Source organism: Fundulus heteroclitus, chromosome 20 (assembly GCF_011125445.2).
Source record: "Fundulus heteroclitus isolate FHET01 chromosome 20, MU-UCD_Fhet_4.1, whole genome shotgun sequence".
Taxonomy (NCBI): Eukaryota; Metazoa; Chordata; class Actinopteri; order Cyprinodontiformes; family Fundulidae; genus Fundulus; species Fundulus heteroclitus.
Genome location: NC_046380.1, coordinates 35,941,661 through 35,959,587, shown reverse-complemented (window position 1 = coordinate 35,959,587; position 17,927 = coordinate 35,941,661). Strand labels below are relative to the sequence as shown.

Here is a 17,927-nt window from a genome sequence, read left to right as displayed (position 1 = left end):
TCTCCTGGAGAAGACCTTTTTTTTTTAAAAAAACTATTGTCCTACAATTATTTGCGCACATGTCCGGGTGATGCCGTTGCTTTCAGGGTGCATATTGAGCATTTATCAACCCGGTTTATGTCATCAAGGTATGGTCAGTCTTAATTTATTGGTCAAGGAAAACTTAAGCTACATTTTTGCATGTTCTTAACCACGGCGCCGTTATTTCAACATCACATCATTCACATGTTAATATTTCATAATATTTACTTTTGTGGAACGTCATAAGATGCTCTTACCTCTCATTTGGTTCCATCCTGAATGCAAAATTCTATTTAAAAAATGGGAATATGATATATAGTTATTTTTGTAGTGTAGGTTATACGTTTTTCTAGACCTTACCATTCAAGTCGTTATAGAATACAAATCAAACATACACACACATAGACCTTGAGCCTGTATCTCGTTAAGGACACAATTACAAGTTGATGGACTTAGTATCCTGCCTGGGTAAACTTAAATGACTCAGGAACAGACCTTCTGCTCCTCTGATTAGAGCGCCGACTCAGGGGATGTGCGTGAGAAAGAGAGAGTGGAGCCCGAGCACGTCGCAGCCCCACCCCACTCCACCCCCATTTCTCAGGGCAACAAAGTCTCTGCATTAATGATGGTTTAAGTGCTAAAATTACACACATTTATATTTTACTCTCAGGAGCGAGATTTTTACAAGATTGCTAAGGTTGCATAAGCACAATATAAATAAGACAAGACGCAAATATAGAGGCAAAACTTTTAAGAGTATCTCCAAAGGGGGGGGATTGGAAACTGCAGTCCTGGAATCTCAGCAGAAATCTCATTCTCACTTAAAAAGTCCGTGGCCCTTTGTGTCTGCACGTTCACAATGAAAATTGCTGTGCAAAAAAAAAACCCGCCTGTCATCTTAGCCCGTCTGCCGAGTGCTGAGCTTATCAGAACCTGAGGGAAATCTAAATTAAATCTTTTGCGGTAAATGGAACGTGCTTCCAAATTAGCTCTTATCTATTTCGAATGATCTCAACTACTGGAGTTCTGCAGTAAAGTTTTGGGAAGGAAAGGAATATTTATCAAAGGAATATTTAAGTAGGCACATCCCTGTATATTTTATAATGTATATAATTACACGTTCCTGAATGTTAGTTTAATTTTTATAGCTTTGGACTGAATGTCCGAACTTCTGAGAGCGAGCTTAGATCTCGTGTAAACGCGTCAGCAGCGGTGACTGATAAACTGTTTTGTGGTCGCAGCTAAAAAGCTGATCAGTACTTGGTGCTTAAAGCAGTTCTGTCTGCAGGATTATCGGCCCAAAAGTAATCCTGCCAACGATCGACCGTTAAGGCGGACCGATCACAGGCAGGAAAAAAAAGATCTGACACCAGAAAAGCTTCATTATTCGGCAAAGTTGGTAAGACGGTCTCATTCAAGCCCTAAGCATCCTTTATCTAAAAAAAAAAAATGATACATAGGTTGATGTACAGCCAGCAGGCATAACATTATGACCACCTGCCTAAAAGGTGTCCTTGTCCTGGACTTGTTTTTGTGGCACATTGCACAGAACCTAGATTGCATTGAGATTTGGAGGCCCAACCAGCACCTCAGGCTATTCTTGAACCATTTTCGCCTTGAGGAAGCGAGCATTATCCTGCTGAAAGAGACCATAGTCAGCAGAGAATACCATTTCCATAAAAGAGTGCGCAAGGTCTGTCACATTGCTTAGGGAGGTGCTAGGTCTCTAAGTAACTTAGCAAAACACTGCCTCGGCGGATTTGGACTCTTCCCACAGTCCATAAGGTGCAGAAGCATTAGTGAACTTTTTTCTGTTTGTTTTGTTTTTAACTTAAGTCTTTCTGAGATGCTGAATAGACAGCATGTTTTTTTTTTTTATTTCGTCAGTCTCTACCTATCAAAAAAATCTTTCCCTATATGCATGTTTGTGCTAACCACAAGATAGGATATGTTGTCCTTCTAGTGCAGTGATCTGCACAAATCTCAGAATTGAAGTGACTTTGCAGATGTTGATGTTGGCAGCGTGTTGTGTCAGTGTGGTCAGCAGCAAGCGTGACCGCAGTCAGCAAGGAAAGCATCAGAAGAGGAACCCAGAAGCAAAATGCATCAAACTTAGGAAAGACACAACCAATGGAAGGACGACAAATGAGCAGAGCAGGAGGCAATAATCGTGCCAATCTTTAATAGACCGTTCATTGACGTCTTAACAGAGAAAAATGAGGCTTCAGTGGGTTGAAAAGAGAGTTTCATTGACTCCAGATCACTGAATGAACCTGATATTCCATCGTGCATCAGAGAGGATGCTGTGGTGCAGGTCCAACGAAGCATAGAAACATACCTGGAGAAAATGTGGGGCGATTTCCACAGGTACATTTCTGGTAAAGGATCAAGGGAGACAATGATTTATGTATACTTCAGGGAGAACGCAATTAAACATAGTGGAAAAAAAGGTGCATCTGAAGATTGTACAAAGAGTATATAGAAATTAGCTGATTTTCAGCTCCAGTCTCTGGTTAGGAGATAAATAACAAATATAAACAACATCACAGCAGAACAGTTAAAGAGTAATAGCTTGATATCACGTCTACTTAATACAATTGGGAAATGAAGGTCAGTACGTTCACACAAACCAGCAAAGTCTGAACGTTATTATAGAAAAGGCTTAAATTAACCCAGTGTCTCTGGAGCCAGTGTGTGAGTCTAAGCTGAGATTCCATATCCAGCAGTAATAAAGTCCATTTTCTGTCCCATTGTTCACCCTATAACAACAGTAAAACGTGTAGCCTCTTGCATTTAAGCTTATTAATGTTAAACAAATTTCACTCAGTGAGATCAAAAAGTCACTTCTCTCTCTGATGGAAAACAAATGAAAGCCGGAGCGAATCATTCAGGCTGACGACCTACACTGCCAGGAGGATTGGTCCGCCGCCTGATTGGTAATTGACGTTATTTCTAAGTCTGTGCCTTCTACACCACAAGGTGTCACGACTCCATTTTTATTTTCCAGTCTGAACCAAAATACCACCAACTGAACCTACTGCGTTGATTATTAAGAGTTTTAGAGAATAAGAATGTTTGGCGGTTTAATACATTACATTTTTGTCCTGAGAGGATTTTTCTTTATTACACACAAGATCTTTTAAAGCCGTTTTTCCGTTTCCCAGTAAAGCATCTCAGTCCTCCGGTATGTTGAGGATGACAACAAAACGCTCCCAGTAACTACTGCTACCTCCCAGTGGACGAACACTGTAAGCTGCATCAGCATGAACGGACGACGGTAAACTGTATCCTGCAGGCTGCGGTGGACCGCTGTTTCTGATAAGCTCAGCTTTCTCAGATAATTAGGCCGGTTTATCACTTCTGACTGGATCCATAAGCAAGTCCCGCTCAACTGGACGGAGAACCGACCGCTAGCTGTCTCGCTGACAGATCAGTCTTTTGTGTATGACTTTCTTCCGTTCGATCCGCTTTATCCATAAGATTCATTACCGTGATAAGAAGGAAGGTTTTGTTTTTGTTTTTTTTTACAGGTTATAAAGATTTTTCTGAAACTAGCAGCAGAGCGGATATTTACTTATAGAGAATGATAGATAAGACATAGCAGGTAACAATGGCAGTTTTTCCATCGTGGAAAAAAAAAAGCTCTCCAAACTGTATTGAGAGGGACAAACTCCCATTTTCATTTACACACACACACACACTCACACACACACACTCCTCTGAGAAAAGTTACTCTCACATAGATGCTTGCCGTTGCTCAATTTGCATCTGAATAGCAACTTTTGTTGAAAAATTCAAGGGTCCTTGGAGATTCTGCGCGTTCTGTTCAGAGCCAGGCATGCCAGTGGGAACAAAGTCACACATTAGCAAAGCCCTGCCAGCCTCAATTATGACCACAGGCACCGACTTGATAGTGTTCAGCCGCTCACATTCACCACTGAAAGGGTCCATCTAAACTCCCCTGTCCGCTTCCTTCATGTTTTTTTTTTTTTTTTTTTTTTTCCCCAGCATCAGGGAGTTGTGGACGGTGCGTTTCTCTCTCTCAGGAATGGAGAAGGACCAATAGAGAGGTTCTCTGCTTGTGCATTCTGTTTGATTCTCTTCTGCTTTTTATGGAGGCCTTCGTCTTGGTGTCTAGTTTTAATGTTGTAGAAAATCCATCTGCAGTGGATGTGCTTGGTCTTTGTACTCTATAGGCTGTACGCCAAAGTTTTCCTTTTTTTTTTCTCTCTCTCTGTCTCACTTCTTTTTTTTATATGGGGTTCTCTCTCTGTATCTTTCTGTCTTGGAGCATTTGAGATGGAGATTGAGAATCCAGGAGTGTGGTTTTAAGCTTGTGGGCTGCTGGCTTTATGTTTGGCATGCGTCATGCAGACGCAGCTGATTAAATTGCGGATGCAGAGCGGCTCGCCCTCCTTTAATAAGACATACGCGCGTTATTTTCTGGCTTCTATCGTATGCTGTCTGTAATTTGCGTGTCTCGGGGGAAGGGGGGGGGGGGGGTTGAGATTGGAAGAATCAAACTTTCTATCCGTTTCAAAATCCAAGGCATTTTATGCATGGGAGGAAAATTACATTGACGCCCCTGAAAAGTCTAGAAAGATTTCTAAGCTGCTCTCCCCTGCTTTCCTTACATGAACTGTGATTGCAGACGTGGGTTGGCGAGCGCCGTAAAGGACCTGTGAGTTGATCCGATGTGTGTTTTTTTTCATCCCTCCACGCTTGCTGCTGTCTCACCATCATGCCCATGCTGTGACACGGGCAGCACCGTTGTCGCTACATTCATAATTTAGTCCTATCAATAAATGATGGACGGCATTAAGTTTTTATCCGATGATGCAGTGCCGCTGTCTCTTAGAGCCTCTTTACAAGCGCCTGACTGAAGAGCAAACTTTCCCTCTGTGTTCTTGCTCCCAAGCATCACTAGGCATTAGTATAACCTCAGATGATCCTTGTTCCTCATACTTGCTTTTAGAGGCTTATTCCCTGTGATCTCATATTCCGCTAGCTAACTCCCACAGCCTTTCCCTCTCAGAGCCTCTGGGCTTTTAATGAGTTTTGCTGAGAGATATATTTACTCGTGTTGTCTGCCGCTTCTGTCTAAATGGCAGAAATTCCCCCCTTTCATTCTGTCCTATCGCGCTGAATCAGCATTGTCGTTTCACAGTTCACTTAGCGCAAAGAGCTGATGCCGGCATAGCTCTTGTCAGGGAAACGAGCTTGAGAAGCATCCCGGTTTTCAGAAAATGACACACCCTGCCTTGCTTTATAAATGCTTAGAAATCGTCCCGTTGGTCCTGTTGTCGGAGACCGAGAGTGTTGCCGCTTGATGGCGGAGAAATATGGAGCGTTTCAGTGATTTTCTCCGTGAACATATGCTTTTATCGGTCTATAGATATGTAACTTTACCCTGCATGTCAGTAACAAGAAGAGCTGCAAAAAGCCAAGAAAGCGGCAGAAACCCTGAAAGAGTATGTGCCATCGGTTATGAAACAATTTTTGTTGATTTCGTTACAATTATTGGCACTCACTACAGACATATTTCTAAACTTTTGAATGTTCCCATGAGCGTCGCTGGAGCCATAATCTTCCAGTGGGAAAAGCATACCTGCACCAAAAAAAAACAAAAAAAAAAAAACATCCTGGTGCTCCTAAAAGATTTCTGAACAGTGGAGTCAAAAAAAAGCCAGTAAGTTCCAGCAGGACTATTTGCAGAGATGTCCAGGAAAACTTGTAACGAGCAGAAACTGTTTTTTTTTTTTTTCTGTGAAATCAATAAGTACTGCGCTTGCCGCCTCGGCCTCTAAGCCCACTCAATGCTGAAGACTCGGCTGCTGGAGAAGTTCGCTGTAGGACATTTGGACAAGCCGGTGAAACTTTTCGGATGTGACGGGCCGCCGTGCTCAAAGCAGGACTGGGACTGCACAAAACGGCACGTGGACAGGGAAGAGACGGGGATGTCATGGTGTCCAACATGCGTCGCTGCCAGGTGTCACATGCATGTGTATGAAAGATGAACGGGCCAATGCATCGGCCATTTTGGATAACCATCCCCAGATGAAACCGGGGCGGCGTTTTCAGCGAGCCCATATCTCAAACGCACAGCTACGGGAACGCTCAGCTGGTTTCAGAGAAAGTAATTAAAGCTGCTAGAATGGCTTTTTTTTTTCAGCCATCTTACTTGAATTCAGCTGAATAAAACGGCACCTTTTTATGATTTGAAGACTTTTGTGGAAGATTGGATCAAAATCCCAGCAGAGCAATGCAAACAGCTATTTCTGCACGCAGGAGATATCTTGAAGTGGCTTTTGCCAAAAAGTACTTTTCTAAGCATTTAATGAACTGCAGTAAACCTGTTCAATGCCTATCCCCTGTGCCGTTTCTTTTTGTTACCCATAATTCACAGAACAATTTATGTTAGCTTTGTTATCGTCATTCGACCTAAATTTCATGCCAGGATCCCTATTAAAAATTTGTTTACTGAGAGAAATGTTGAGAAGCTCAAAGCTCATTTTCCCCTCTGCGGAACAGTTGTCCACCTCTGCATTTCCACACATCTCAGCGGTGTTACGCCCTCGGCATGTTTGGACTTCATGCTCCTATCTGCTGTTTTATCTTTTTTTTTTTTTGTTTGTTTGATCTATCATCTATCGCACAGATTCGTGTGGATAAAAGATAGCGGGGAAGCGTAAACTGGGAAAATAAGTCCGTGTGTCAGCTGATAAAAGCCTGAACATCCAATTAGTCCTCAGTATCAGGTGGAAGAGGAAAGGCAACGATTGGAATAATGCGAGTAAATACCCGCACCCAAAAAATAGATGTAGCAGCATTTACATATGAGGCCATTGATGGATCTGCGTAAAAAAAAATACTTTTCTTTGAAGACAGAACTGTATTTTCCCTATCGAATGTGAAGATTTTTTTATCTTTTTTTTAAAAACTCTGTGTTTTGCACATCAGCTTCTTAAAGCGATAAACAAATATCAAAGACGAGCCCCGTTCTTTCAACATTCACAAACCACTCAGAAAGAGGAGCCATTGGCAGAGGATGGTCTCCACATCAACACAAATCTACCCCAAATTCTCCGGGGATGCCTGTGAATACATTTCCACAAATGTATTCACAGCTAAATATAAATGGAGCTAGTTAAATGGCCGTCCTTTCGTTATTTTATTTCTCTAACGCTGGATTACCTTTGTGCTGGCGCCTTGTTTTTAGCCGCCGCTAAGGATGAGAGGGAGATTCAGGCAGGCAGAAGGGATAAAAAGGGAGCAAGGACATTTTCAAACAGCACATTGCCTCGGGTCAGAGATCATATGTTCCCCTAGGGGAGGAGCAGCACATGCCCTGCGTGCTGGAAACCAGAGCAAATACAGCTCTGTCATACATTTTATCTTTGTCTCTATGTGCATGTTCACAAAGTGGATTTGCATGTGTAGGTGTGTGCAATGCAAAACCATAGAGGACAAGGGGGAGGAGGGAAGAGATGAGGATGCTGCTGCAGTAGGGAGGTCCTTAATGAGCACAATGTGGACAGTATAGTCCAGAAATAGAGTTAGAATACAGCTCTGCCCCTTTCAGATCACAATAACTCTGCTGGGACTCTACGGTTAACAATGCATAGACCAGGACCACTTTGTTGGGTCCTGGTAAAGATGTATAAAAAGGCTTAAAACAAATGTTGCCTTTAATGCGGTGATATGATGTCACAATGAAAAAATAAAAAAATCTAACCTTTATTTATTATCCATTTGTACAGTTGGGGGGGGGGCATTCTAAGAAATGTCCATCCATCCATCGTCTATGCCCAGAGGCTGGGGGTGGTCTGGGCATCTAGTAAAAGCTAAATAAATGCTAAATAAACTAGCTGACTTCCAAGCTAATAAATTGCTAACCTGACAGAGGAATTATTACGGCGTTACAAGGCAGAGCTGCTGACACGTCAGTTTCTCCAAATGACGTCACAAAAACGTTTGAACCAATAGCAATACTGACTCAATGTAAGACCACCGATTAGGGTGACCAGGCGTCCGGCTTTAGACCGGACAGTCCGGATTCTCAATGCCCTGTCCGGCATCCGGCGCAGCATCAAGCCAGACGCGTATTTGTCCTCCTTTTTGAGGCACTAGGCTTGAAGAGCGGATTTTTTTCATCTTTGCTTGGCGGCAGAACAATATCCAATCATAGACTGCACCCGACCCAGTAACATATCTGGTCTAACAAATGATCAGCTAGGAGCGGTGCCGGTGTCAGATGAATATCTTCTTGTCATTGGTTAAAAAAGTAAGCAAGGGTCCATGTGCTGCTACATCATACAACATTAACAGAAAATTAGCATCGTCTCTGAACGCACGACCTCGTTTAATTCAGACTGGACGAAAGAGCACGAATTTATAACGAAAAGTAGTCAAGACTCAGTGCATGGCGTCTGCACACTGTCGATGCAGTGTTGACGTAAGCAGTCAGGGGAGAGCTGCAACTGAACGGCATGCGGGCACGGATAAACGTAAAAGTAACTAGAAAAGGCTGTTCCTGCGTTCCAGCGAGTGAGAATGGTGATCTGCTGAAGATCCCTGCAGAAGAGAAAAAGTAGCTGAAAAACATTGAAATCAGATTTGAAGAATTTTTTAAAATTGAAGAATTTGAGGGGATGTGAAGAATTTGAAAAATAGGAAAAATTAAAAAAAAATGTAAGAATTAGAGGAAATGGATATAGGCACCAGCAACCCCCGCGACCCCATGAGGGATAAAGCGGTTTGGAAAATGGATGGATGGATAAGAAATTGGAAGGAATTTTTAAAAAAAAATTGAAGGAATTTGAAAAAAAAATGTAAAATTTGAAAAACATTGAAGAATTTGAAAAAAATTGTTTAATTTGAAGAATTTGAATTTTTTTTTTAAATATTTGAAAAATTTGAAGAATTAGAACAATTAGAAGAATTTTGGAAGAATTTGAAGAATGTGAAGAATTTGCATTGATTTCAATGGGAACAGTCAAAAAAACGCACAAAAAGTTAAATATTTTTAAAAGTGTAAAAGTTAGCATAACCATGAGATATAGATATACAGTCATGCCGGGAACGAGTCGAACATTTTGATACCAAAATTGTTGAGATCGGTTGAAGTATGGAGTGGTTAGACGCCGATGGAACAATAATAATAAAGAAAAACAATAAGTGAGAATGCTGTATAGCATTCTCACTAATAAATGTGCAGCAGGTAAAGGGATGTGGCTGCTACAGAGGGTGAACGTGGAGGTTCCTTAAAGACAGGTCTGCTGCACACACACAGACACTGAAGACCCCAAAAGACTGAAGCGCTTTAGAAATGCTATACTTTTTGAGCAGTTGAATGTGTTTTTCTTACAATCTCTTTTGTTGTTTAGATAACAGGTTATTTAGGCTTTTTTATGCATTTTTAATTAACTATGTTAACTGTTTTCCCACATTTAAGTCCACACATTTTATGCTTTGTGGCACTCTGCACTGCATAATGTCCTCCTTTTTGGTGTTATAAAAATGGTCACCCTACCATCGTTTAACCCGCTACACTGATGGTTTTAGACACAAAAGCAGGATTTCAACCAATATGCAGTAAATTGTCAAAATAATCACCAGGATATTTAGGCTGCACTATAAGACAACCAAGTTAACAGTTTATTAGCACACAGAAAATAGATGATTTGGGGGTGAGTTACCCTTTGAGTAAATGTTATTCAGTTACTTTTTAATGAAGAGAAGAAAGTCCCTGCTGTGCATTTCACAAAGGAAAAGAGGAGATATTGGTGTCAAACTGTTTTTAATTTACAGGAGCCAACTCAGCATCCTTCTCTGTCTCACCAAACCCTCTGCATTCTTCACTCCATCTGTGAAGCAGTTCTGTGGTTTTCCTCTTCTGCAGGACCTGGCAGTTCTGATCTCCATCCCGTCCTTTGTCCAATATCTAACCGTTTGAAGAAACTGACTCCAATCCAAGAGCTTGATCCTCTGTTTTCAGTTTTAGCCGATACGAATTATAATCACAAGCACCAAATAAAATCAATAGTATGTAAATGAATTGTTAAAGTATTATTTAGCATGTTTACATGGTCATAGTCTTGAACATAAACCAGATACTGTCCACTTATTGCCACCTGGTTAGCAGTAATGATGCTATTTTTAGCTTTAAACTACGTCTAGTGACAACATTTAAATAGTAAAAAAAAAAAAAAAACATTAGCATTTCTTACAACACTGTCGAAGGAAATTTAGCATAATTTATCACTAAACTCTAAAATCCTTTTTTCATCAACCTCCACATGTTTTGTCTAGGTTCGCTGTTGAGTTTTTAAATACAGATAACTTGATCTTGTTGAGATGACGTTTCATGAATTTGCGCAATATAAATAAAATTGAATTAAATTAAATTGAATTGGATTGAATTAGACAAACAGAGTTTACTTTGCGCTATAAAGCTGTTGCCTCTTTGTACTTAGAATTAGATCGGTCCTTTAATTATGGCCATGGGTTTTCTTCTTTTCCTTGGTGGTCAGCTGTAGCTGCTGGTGCCACTAAAGTTGTATTGATGTGCCTCCATGCTGGTATCAGACAGGTCTGACCTCAAACCCAGCTGGATGGATCACTCCTGTTGCTTTTCCTGTGATTTTCTTGTTGCTTATTTTGTTGTTGTTTTTTTATAGTTTTGTATGTTTTTTGTTTTTACTCAGCAGCACATGTGATTTCAAATGCAACTAAGTAAAATACTTTTAAGTCAAACAAAAGTATACAACCATTTTCATGTAAAACGTGCCGTATTCTTAGTATAACACATTGGTGCATTCAAAATTGACACATGCTACATAATGATGTCCCCCAAAACATTTGCGATAGCTAAAAGCAATCCTCGAGCACGGCCAGGATTATTAGCTGAACCTGAAGCCTGGACGTGATGTACGAACTGCACCAAGGAGAGCGTAAACACACCTTCCCTTCATGCTGCAAGCTGTCAGCCAGTCGGCACGCCACGGTGCTGCTTGTGCTCACACACTCGCATATACTGCACTGGTCGGGAATTTTGAAAAAGGACTTCCCTTTGTATACATGTGGTTTACTTTTGCAACCGTATTCCTAGCATATTTAGCTCCATTGCCTTGGTTATGTTGCATGTTCGTGTTCTGGAGCCTGGGGCAGTTTGGTACGTCACAATTACGAATATTCTCACATCATTTGAGTCACAGAGGATGCCAAGATGACAGCATCCATGAAAAGCACAGAAAGGCGCCCATTGGTGCAGACTCACTGAGGATAATACTTTAATTTGGCCTGCATATAATAAATGAAAAAAAAAACATTTGCATGGTTTTGTTTGACTTTAAATCACATTACATTCAAGTATAAGGAAAAGTTCAGCTTTTGGAGACTGCTTTAAAAAGTACAAAGTACATATAAATTGTAACAGTAATGTGAGTAAGTGCCCACCCCCAGCGATCACTGGGCTAGAGGTAGTGCAGACCCAGGACAGTTTTTCAGTCCATCAAAATGCATGTTAGACCATGTATGGAGCAAAATCACAAGTAGTTCAAATATTGGAACCTCAGTTGTTAATACTTTGTTTCAGCCGCTCTTTTGCCACTTTACGCCCCCATAACATTCTCTTCCAAAGACCCCGGAGCCTTGGAAGAGAGAGACAATCCATCACTAGCACAGATCTTCCACCATGTTTAATACTGCACTTCAGCTGGATTCATCCATTGTCTCCCGTTCAACCCGCCTGGAGTGTTTGTTGCTGAAGTGTTCGGCCTCAGTGTCAGCTGACCACAGCCCATGGGTCCAGTTAAACCCTAGTGAAACTCCACATGTTCATATCTGTGATAGTAGAAGGATTTTTTTCTAATAATCACTTCCAAACAACTAGCTGGCATGTAAATTGCGTCTAATGGTTTTTATGGAGATTTGTGCCCCAGCCTCTAACCCGAAAGTGGCCACTAACCACTTTTTCACCCTGAGGGTTGTTTCTTTTTTACTCCGAGTCCCCTTTTGTCCACAGTGATTGTTAGCAGGATAGATATGGGTCTTCATCCACATCCAGCTTATTTTGCTAAGAGAGAAATGGGCCTGTGTTACATCATATTTATACCCCAGAAAACAGCCAGTCGTAGATTATTCATGCGTTCCAAGCAACTCTGATCAGCTTTCAAAGGAAAGCATGCATTTAAAAAGTAAATTATTATACTATTTCAAAGGGATCTATTAGAAAAATTATTCTAATAGATTTTATTTTCAAGAGATTTTTTTCCCCTCTTAATAAATGTACTCAAATAAAGGGTTGTATTCTTCTCAATAAAAGCAAAGGTTTTGTGGGAGATTCTGCAACAGCAGTAAAAGACACATTTATTTTAAATCCTTTTATATTTATTTATTTTTGCCCCAGAGGTGCAAACCAATCGGTCTGCATCTCTATCACCAAGCTGCAGGTGTGCACCAGGCTCAGTTAAAGCAGTAGATCAGTTCATTTTGAACAGATTAGCTGCGTCTCAACCTGTATTCCTGTCAGGCTCTTGTTAAGGAAATGTTAAAGATGGATCAATAAAGCCTATCTTATCTTATCTTATCTTATCTTATCTTATCTTATCTTATCTTATCTTAGGTGAGCATCCCTTATCAGCCAAATATCAATCGAATCAGTGAATTATCCAAAACTGCAAAAAAAAAAAAAAAAACACATCTTACTAAAAAAGTATGTTAATCCGAAGCATTTACTCTTAGCAGCTTTTGCTTACAGTGATTACTTGCTGAAACCGGAAATTAGCATTTGCTTTGTGATTTTCCACTCCTCGCCGTCTCCTCCTGCTCCTCTCATCCTGTTTCTCCTTCACCTCCACCCCTCCTCCTGATCCCACTGCCCTGCATCCCTCCTGTCCACAAAACCCTCTCAGGGAGAGGTGAGGCCTGAGCTGGCCTCAGTCCCAGACCCATTAGCCCCGGCCTGGCAGCCATGTGCTCATCACCAGAGATCATTACAACCAGCCAATGACACCACTCTAATGCATCATTAATGATTGATTAACGAGCTGAGCTCAGCCCAACCGGGTGCATTTGAGTGGAAGAATACCCTGTAATGGCTGTGTATGGCTTGCATCTGCTATTTCTGCGCTGCGGCCTGTGTGTGTGTGTCGGTTTAAATGTTTTATTCTTATCAGAGCCCTCCTGTGTCCTTTTTTTTACAGGCTGCAGAGAGAACTGTCGACTCCCCGTGTTGTGAATGAAGTACTGAGGTGGTACCGCAGGCCGAAACGATGGCAGGGCAGGGACACCCTGCCCTTCCCTCTATCTTTCTCTTCCTCGTCCTGGTGGGTGTTATAGCTGAGGCCCAGGGCTCCGGCTATCTGTCTAGGTTTCGCCTCAGGTCTCGTTTGCAGAGGGACCGCAACATGAGAAACGTCCGACCCAACATCATTCTTATTCTCACAGATGATCAGGACATAGAACTGGGTAAGATGCTTTTGTGATTGTACAGTGCTGTGAAAAAGCTTTTACACCCTCTTGATAGATTTCTGTGGTTTTTCCTTTTTCATAATTGCCCCCTTGTTAAATCATGAATTTACTGCGATTAACCACTTTTTTTGTGGTTCATTTTCACCAATGACACCCAGACCAGAAGAACTTAGAAATCCCTTAAACGGAGCCTCCCTACCAACATCAATTAGGCTAAAAGATCTAAAAAAAGCAACGCATCCTATCCTGATCAAATAAAAGCTGAGGGCTTTACATACTGTGGGTGATGGAAGCAAAGTCAAAATCCTTGTTTTACCTACAAACTTGGCTAATGAACTATAATTACTATAATATATACTATAACTATAATTTTATATGTATGCTATTTTCAGTCACAGAATAAACAGTAACAACCTAGCATTTAACAAAGTTGGGCTGCTTGGAACCTCTGTGCCACTTGATGTCGGTATAGGGGAACTTACTCGCCGAGGGCTCCTTTGAATTCCCCCATTTTAAATGAAACTGGTGGTCTGCGCCAAGTGACAAAAATTGGGAGGTGCACGACACTCCGAAAATGTGTGTTCAAGACCACTGCGATGGGGGCGCGGGTAGCACCCTCGCATCCGTTTCAATGCGTTGAATTTCAATCTAGCTGTACAAAGTCAGCAATACCCAGGGAGATCCATCATCATCAAATATAGAAAATAGGAAAGAGTGATGAACCTTCCCAGGAGTGGCCGGTTGAGCAAACGCCCTCCAAGAAGACACTGACAACTCTTCCAGGAGGTCATGAAGTGACCAATGCGGTACCGCGCACGTGACGTCACCGTCTCAAGAGCAACGCCCCTTTTGCCGCTTAGGTAGGGCATACAGGAGAGAACGCATACAGGAGAGAACGCACGGATAACAGATCTGACCGACTTTACAGCCGTTAAACTTTCCCAAGACGATGTCCCAGGCACACGGATTACTGGCCGAACTGTAGAAGAACACACCAACCTTCAGCTGAAACGATGGCTTGAGGTTCGATGGCTTAAAAAGACTGGAAAACTGGCCGAGATGATGAACGGTAAGCTTTGTTTTTTTTTCCTGCGCGGCGATCATGGCAGCGTCGGCCGTTTTTTTTTTTTGTTGTTGTTTGCAATCACCGTCCAGGAATGGGTATATGTTTAATGTTTGTCTCATTTGAAATGTTTTTGAGTAAGCCTGGTAGCAGGCTATCATGTTAGCGCCTGCTACCATGATAGCCTATATGCTATCATGGTAGCAGGCGCTACTTTATTAACATGTCGGCCACCAAAATACTCTTACCTTGACTTGATGTCGCTGGAATTGGGTCAGGATGTTCTTCGGTTGTGCCCTTTCCTCCGACAAAATGCTTGCTACATATGTACTTGAATTTGGTAACTTTTTCCGGGTTGAACTGTTGTGTAGGCCGACCGCCCCGGTGTTCCAAGCGTACACATTTCTCCTTGGCAGTCTTGAAGAAAACATCCTTCATATGCGGCCGATCAGCGTAACTCGAGTCGCTGTTGCCCGTTCCATAGCAACAATGTTTAAAAACCATGGTCCTAGATTTGGAAAAAGCAGTCGTTTACCGAGTAAAACCAAGGGTAAGGCACGTCTCTTACAGCGAAACAACGGCGGCATTCCGGAGTTTGCCCAACTGCGTACCACGTGATGTGACGTCATCGTGACGTTGTGTTTCTAAAAATAGCTCGCGCGCGGTACCGCATTACAGCATCTTAAGCACTGTAGTTGTCTTTTGGCTCGGTTAAGGTCAATAATAAGAGAGAGACTGGGCAAAAGTGGCATCCATGCGACGGTTTCATAATGAAAGTCACTGCTGAGCGAAATGAACGTAAAAGTTTGTCTCATATTTGTTAATGAACATTTTGATGATCACCAAGACTCTTGGGAAACAACTCTGTGGATTTGCAACAGAACAATGATCCACAGCTAGCCAAAGTCTGTCCTAAAACCTCATATAGATGCTATGACATGAACTGAAACAGGCTGTTCATGCTCCAGAACCTGAATTAAAACAATACTGCAGTGACGACTGGGCAAAAGGTCGTGCACATTGTTCTGAAAGACCGATTGACAGCAAATACTTGATGGCAGCTGTTGTTGTCAAGGCTACCACCAAACCAGTCATTACATTCAGGAGAAATAACTTTTTCATATCTGGTCAGGATGGTTGAATGGCTGTTTATCCCTTAATAAATGAAATGATCATTTGAATATGTCCCTTTGTGTTTACTTGGTTTACCTTTCCCTGATTTAGAAAGAAACGGTTGATGATCGTAAACATTTAAGTGTGATTAAAGAATAGAAAAACGCATTGATGAAATCCTTTAGGGGTAAAACCTTTTTCCCAGCACTGCGTTTATGAATACGTTTTTATTCCATCTCCTATTAGCTTGCATATTCTTTCCATGTTTGTCCGACAGCATTCGTAAGAGAAAATCAACCTAAGCTGCTCCTTGGCAACGTAACAGCTGGCTCAGTCCAAGCGGCGTTTCTTCCTTTGCCAGCTCTGTTTCTGACATGAATTAAGGCCAGCCTATGGCTTCTATTGTCGGATTGCCAAACTCTGGCCATCTCCCTACCCGCTTAAGTCCTTTAGCAACATATTGGACTGGAGTAGCAGCATAATAGCCTCCGTGACATCTTTTGTCCTCGTGTGATCGCAGTGAGAAGCCAGCCATTGAAGGAGGAATTTATGGTCAAGCATCTGTTTCCCCAAACAATCCCCATCAGTCTGAAAAGCTTTTGGTACACAGGGATCCAAATGGGTCGCGCTTTACCAAAGAGATTTATTTCCTCGTTTAACTTCAGCTCTTATTTTTTTTCCCTAACTTTATTTCTAATGCTTTTGCCCTCTGTTGACCTATATTTACATTTTTTCCCAACTATGCTCCTAAATGTCCCTGAATCTCTCATTCTTGTCCCTCTTTAGCATCTGTATATCCCCTTCCATCCTTTTTTTTCAGTTCTTAGCTTTTGAATCTAACCCTGCTATCCCCCTCGTATATATTCTCAGTTTTTTTTCCTCCCTATGCCCCCACTTTCTCTCAGGCTCAATGCAGGCCATGAACAAAACCAGGAACATCATGGAGAAGGGAGGCACGCACTTTTCAAACGCCTTCTCCACCACCCCCATGTGCTGCCCGTCCCGCTCCTCCATCCTGACGGGGAAGTACGTGCACAACCACCACACCTACACCAACAACGAGAACTGCTCCTCGCCCTCGTGGCAGGCACACCACGAGCCCCACACGTTCGCCGTGCACCTGAACAACTCTGGCTACAGAACAGGTGAGCTCTGCCTCGTGAGCCTTGACATTTTATTTACGGTGTGGGAATTTAAGAAGAAAAGGATTTTAATGCCCTGCTCCTGATTCTTCACCAAGCGTTTTTCGGAAAGTATCTGAACGAGTACAACGGCTCCTATGTGCCCCCTGGCTGGAAGGAATGGGTAGCACTGGTGAAAAACTCCCGCTTCTACAACTACACCCTCTGCAGAAACGGGGTACGGGAGAAACACAGCAGCAGCTACCCAAAGGTACTGGCGGCCTCTTATTTTTTTTTTTACAAACTGTGTTTTTATGTTCCAAAATTGTGTCTTACCTAAAAAAATGTGTGACTATAATATGGATATTATATGGATATATTTAGCGATCATTGTTGCTAAATACATTATATTGCCAAATGTTTGGAGGTCACCCACCAAAATCACTGAATTCAAGTGTCGGAAACCATTTTAGGTTTATATGTCTACCAAACCCAGCACCTTGGCATGCAGACCGCCTCTACATGGGTCAACTCAGGAGTTTAATGAATTCTAGCATGGCACCGCGATAGGATGCCACCTGTACAATTTATCTATTTGTGAAAGTTCCTCTCCACTAAATATTCTGCTGTTAACCGTTAGCTATAGTATAACAACAACAAAGTGGTGGAATGACAGCAAGGCAGATATAAAGGGCAAGGCCTTGTATAATCAGAGAGCAGGGTCAATAGGTGTTCAGGTCCATAATGCCAAGAGGTCACCAATTTACTACAGAGTCAAAAACTCCAGAACGGGACATAGAGAGCTTCATGGAATGGCTTTGCTAGGCCAAGCAGCTGCATCCTAGCCCATTCCTATCCAGATACAACATTTAACACTGGATGCAATGGTGTAAAGCGCAATGCCACTGGACTCCAGAACAATGGAGATGTGTTCTTGGGAGTAGTGAGTCATGCCTCTCAGATGGGCAATCCATTGGAAGAGTCTGGGTGTGACATTTGCCAGGAGAACAGCACTTACCTAGCTGCACTGTGGCGAGTGTCAGGTTTTGTGCTAAGAGGATCGTGATGTGTTTGTGTTTTTGGGTTCAGTCTCTCAATTTCATGCTCCTAGCTTGTGGGAACATTTTGGAAATGAG

At 42.0% G+C, this 17,927-nt stretch overlaps 1 protein-coding gene across 4 annotated transcripts in view; it reads left to right on the top strand.

The window, feature by feature from the left end:
* The window catches only part of sulf2a (sulfatase 2a), a 65,310-nt gene that overhangs the window by 31,756 nt on the left and 15,627 nt on the right, over window positions 1-17,927 (top strand). For all 4 annotated transcript variants that reach the window (XM_036151492.1, XM_012858372.3, XM_012858351.3 and 1 more), the window contains 3 exons: window positions 13,227-13,491; window positions 16,576-16,815; window positions 16,911-17,062. In XM_036151492.1, the coding sequence (XP_036007385.1) occupies window positions 13,296-13,491; window positions 16,576-16,815; window positions 16,911-17,062 (588 nt within the window). In that variant the 5' untranslated portion in view covers window positions 13,227-13,295. The remainder of the gene's footprint in view (window positions 1-13,226; window positions 13,492-16,575; window positions 16,816-16,910; window positions 17,063-17,927) is intronic.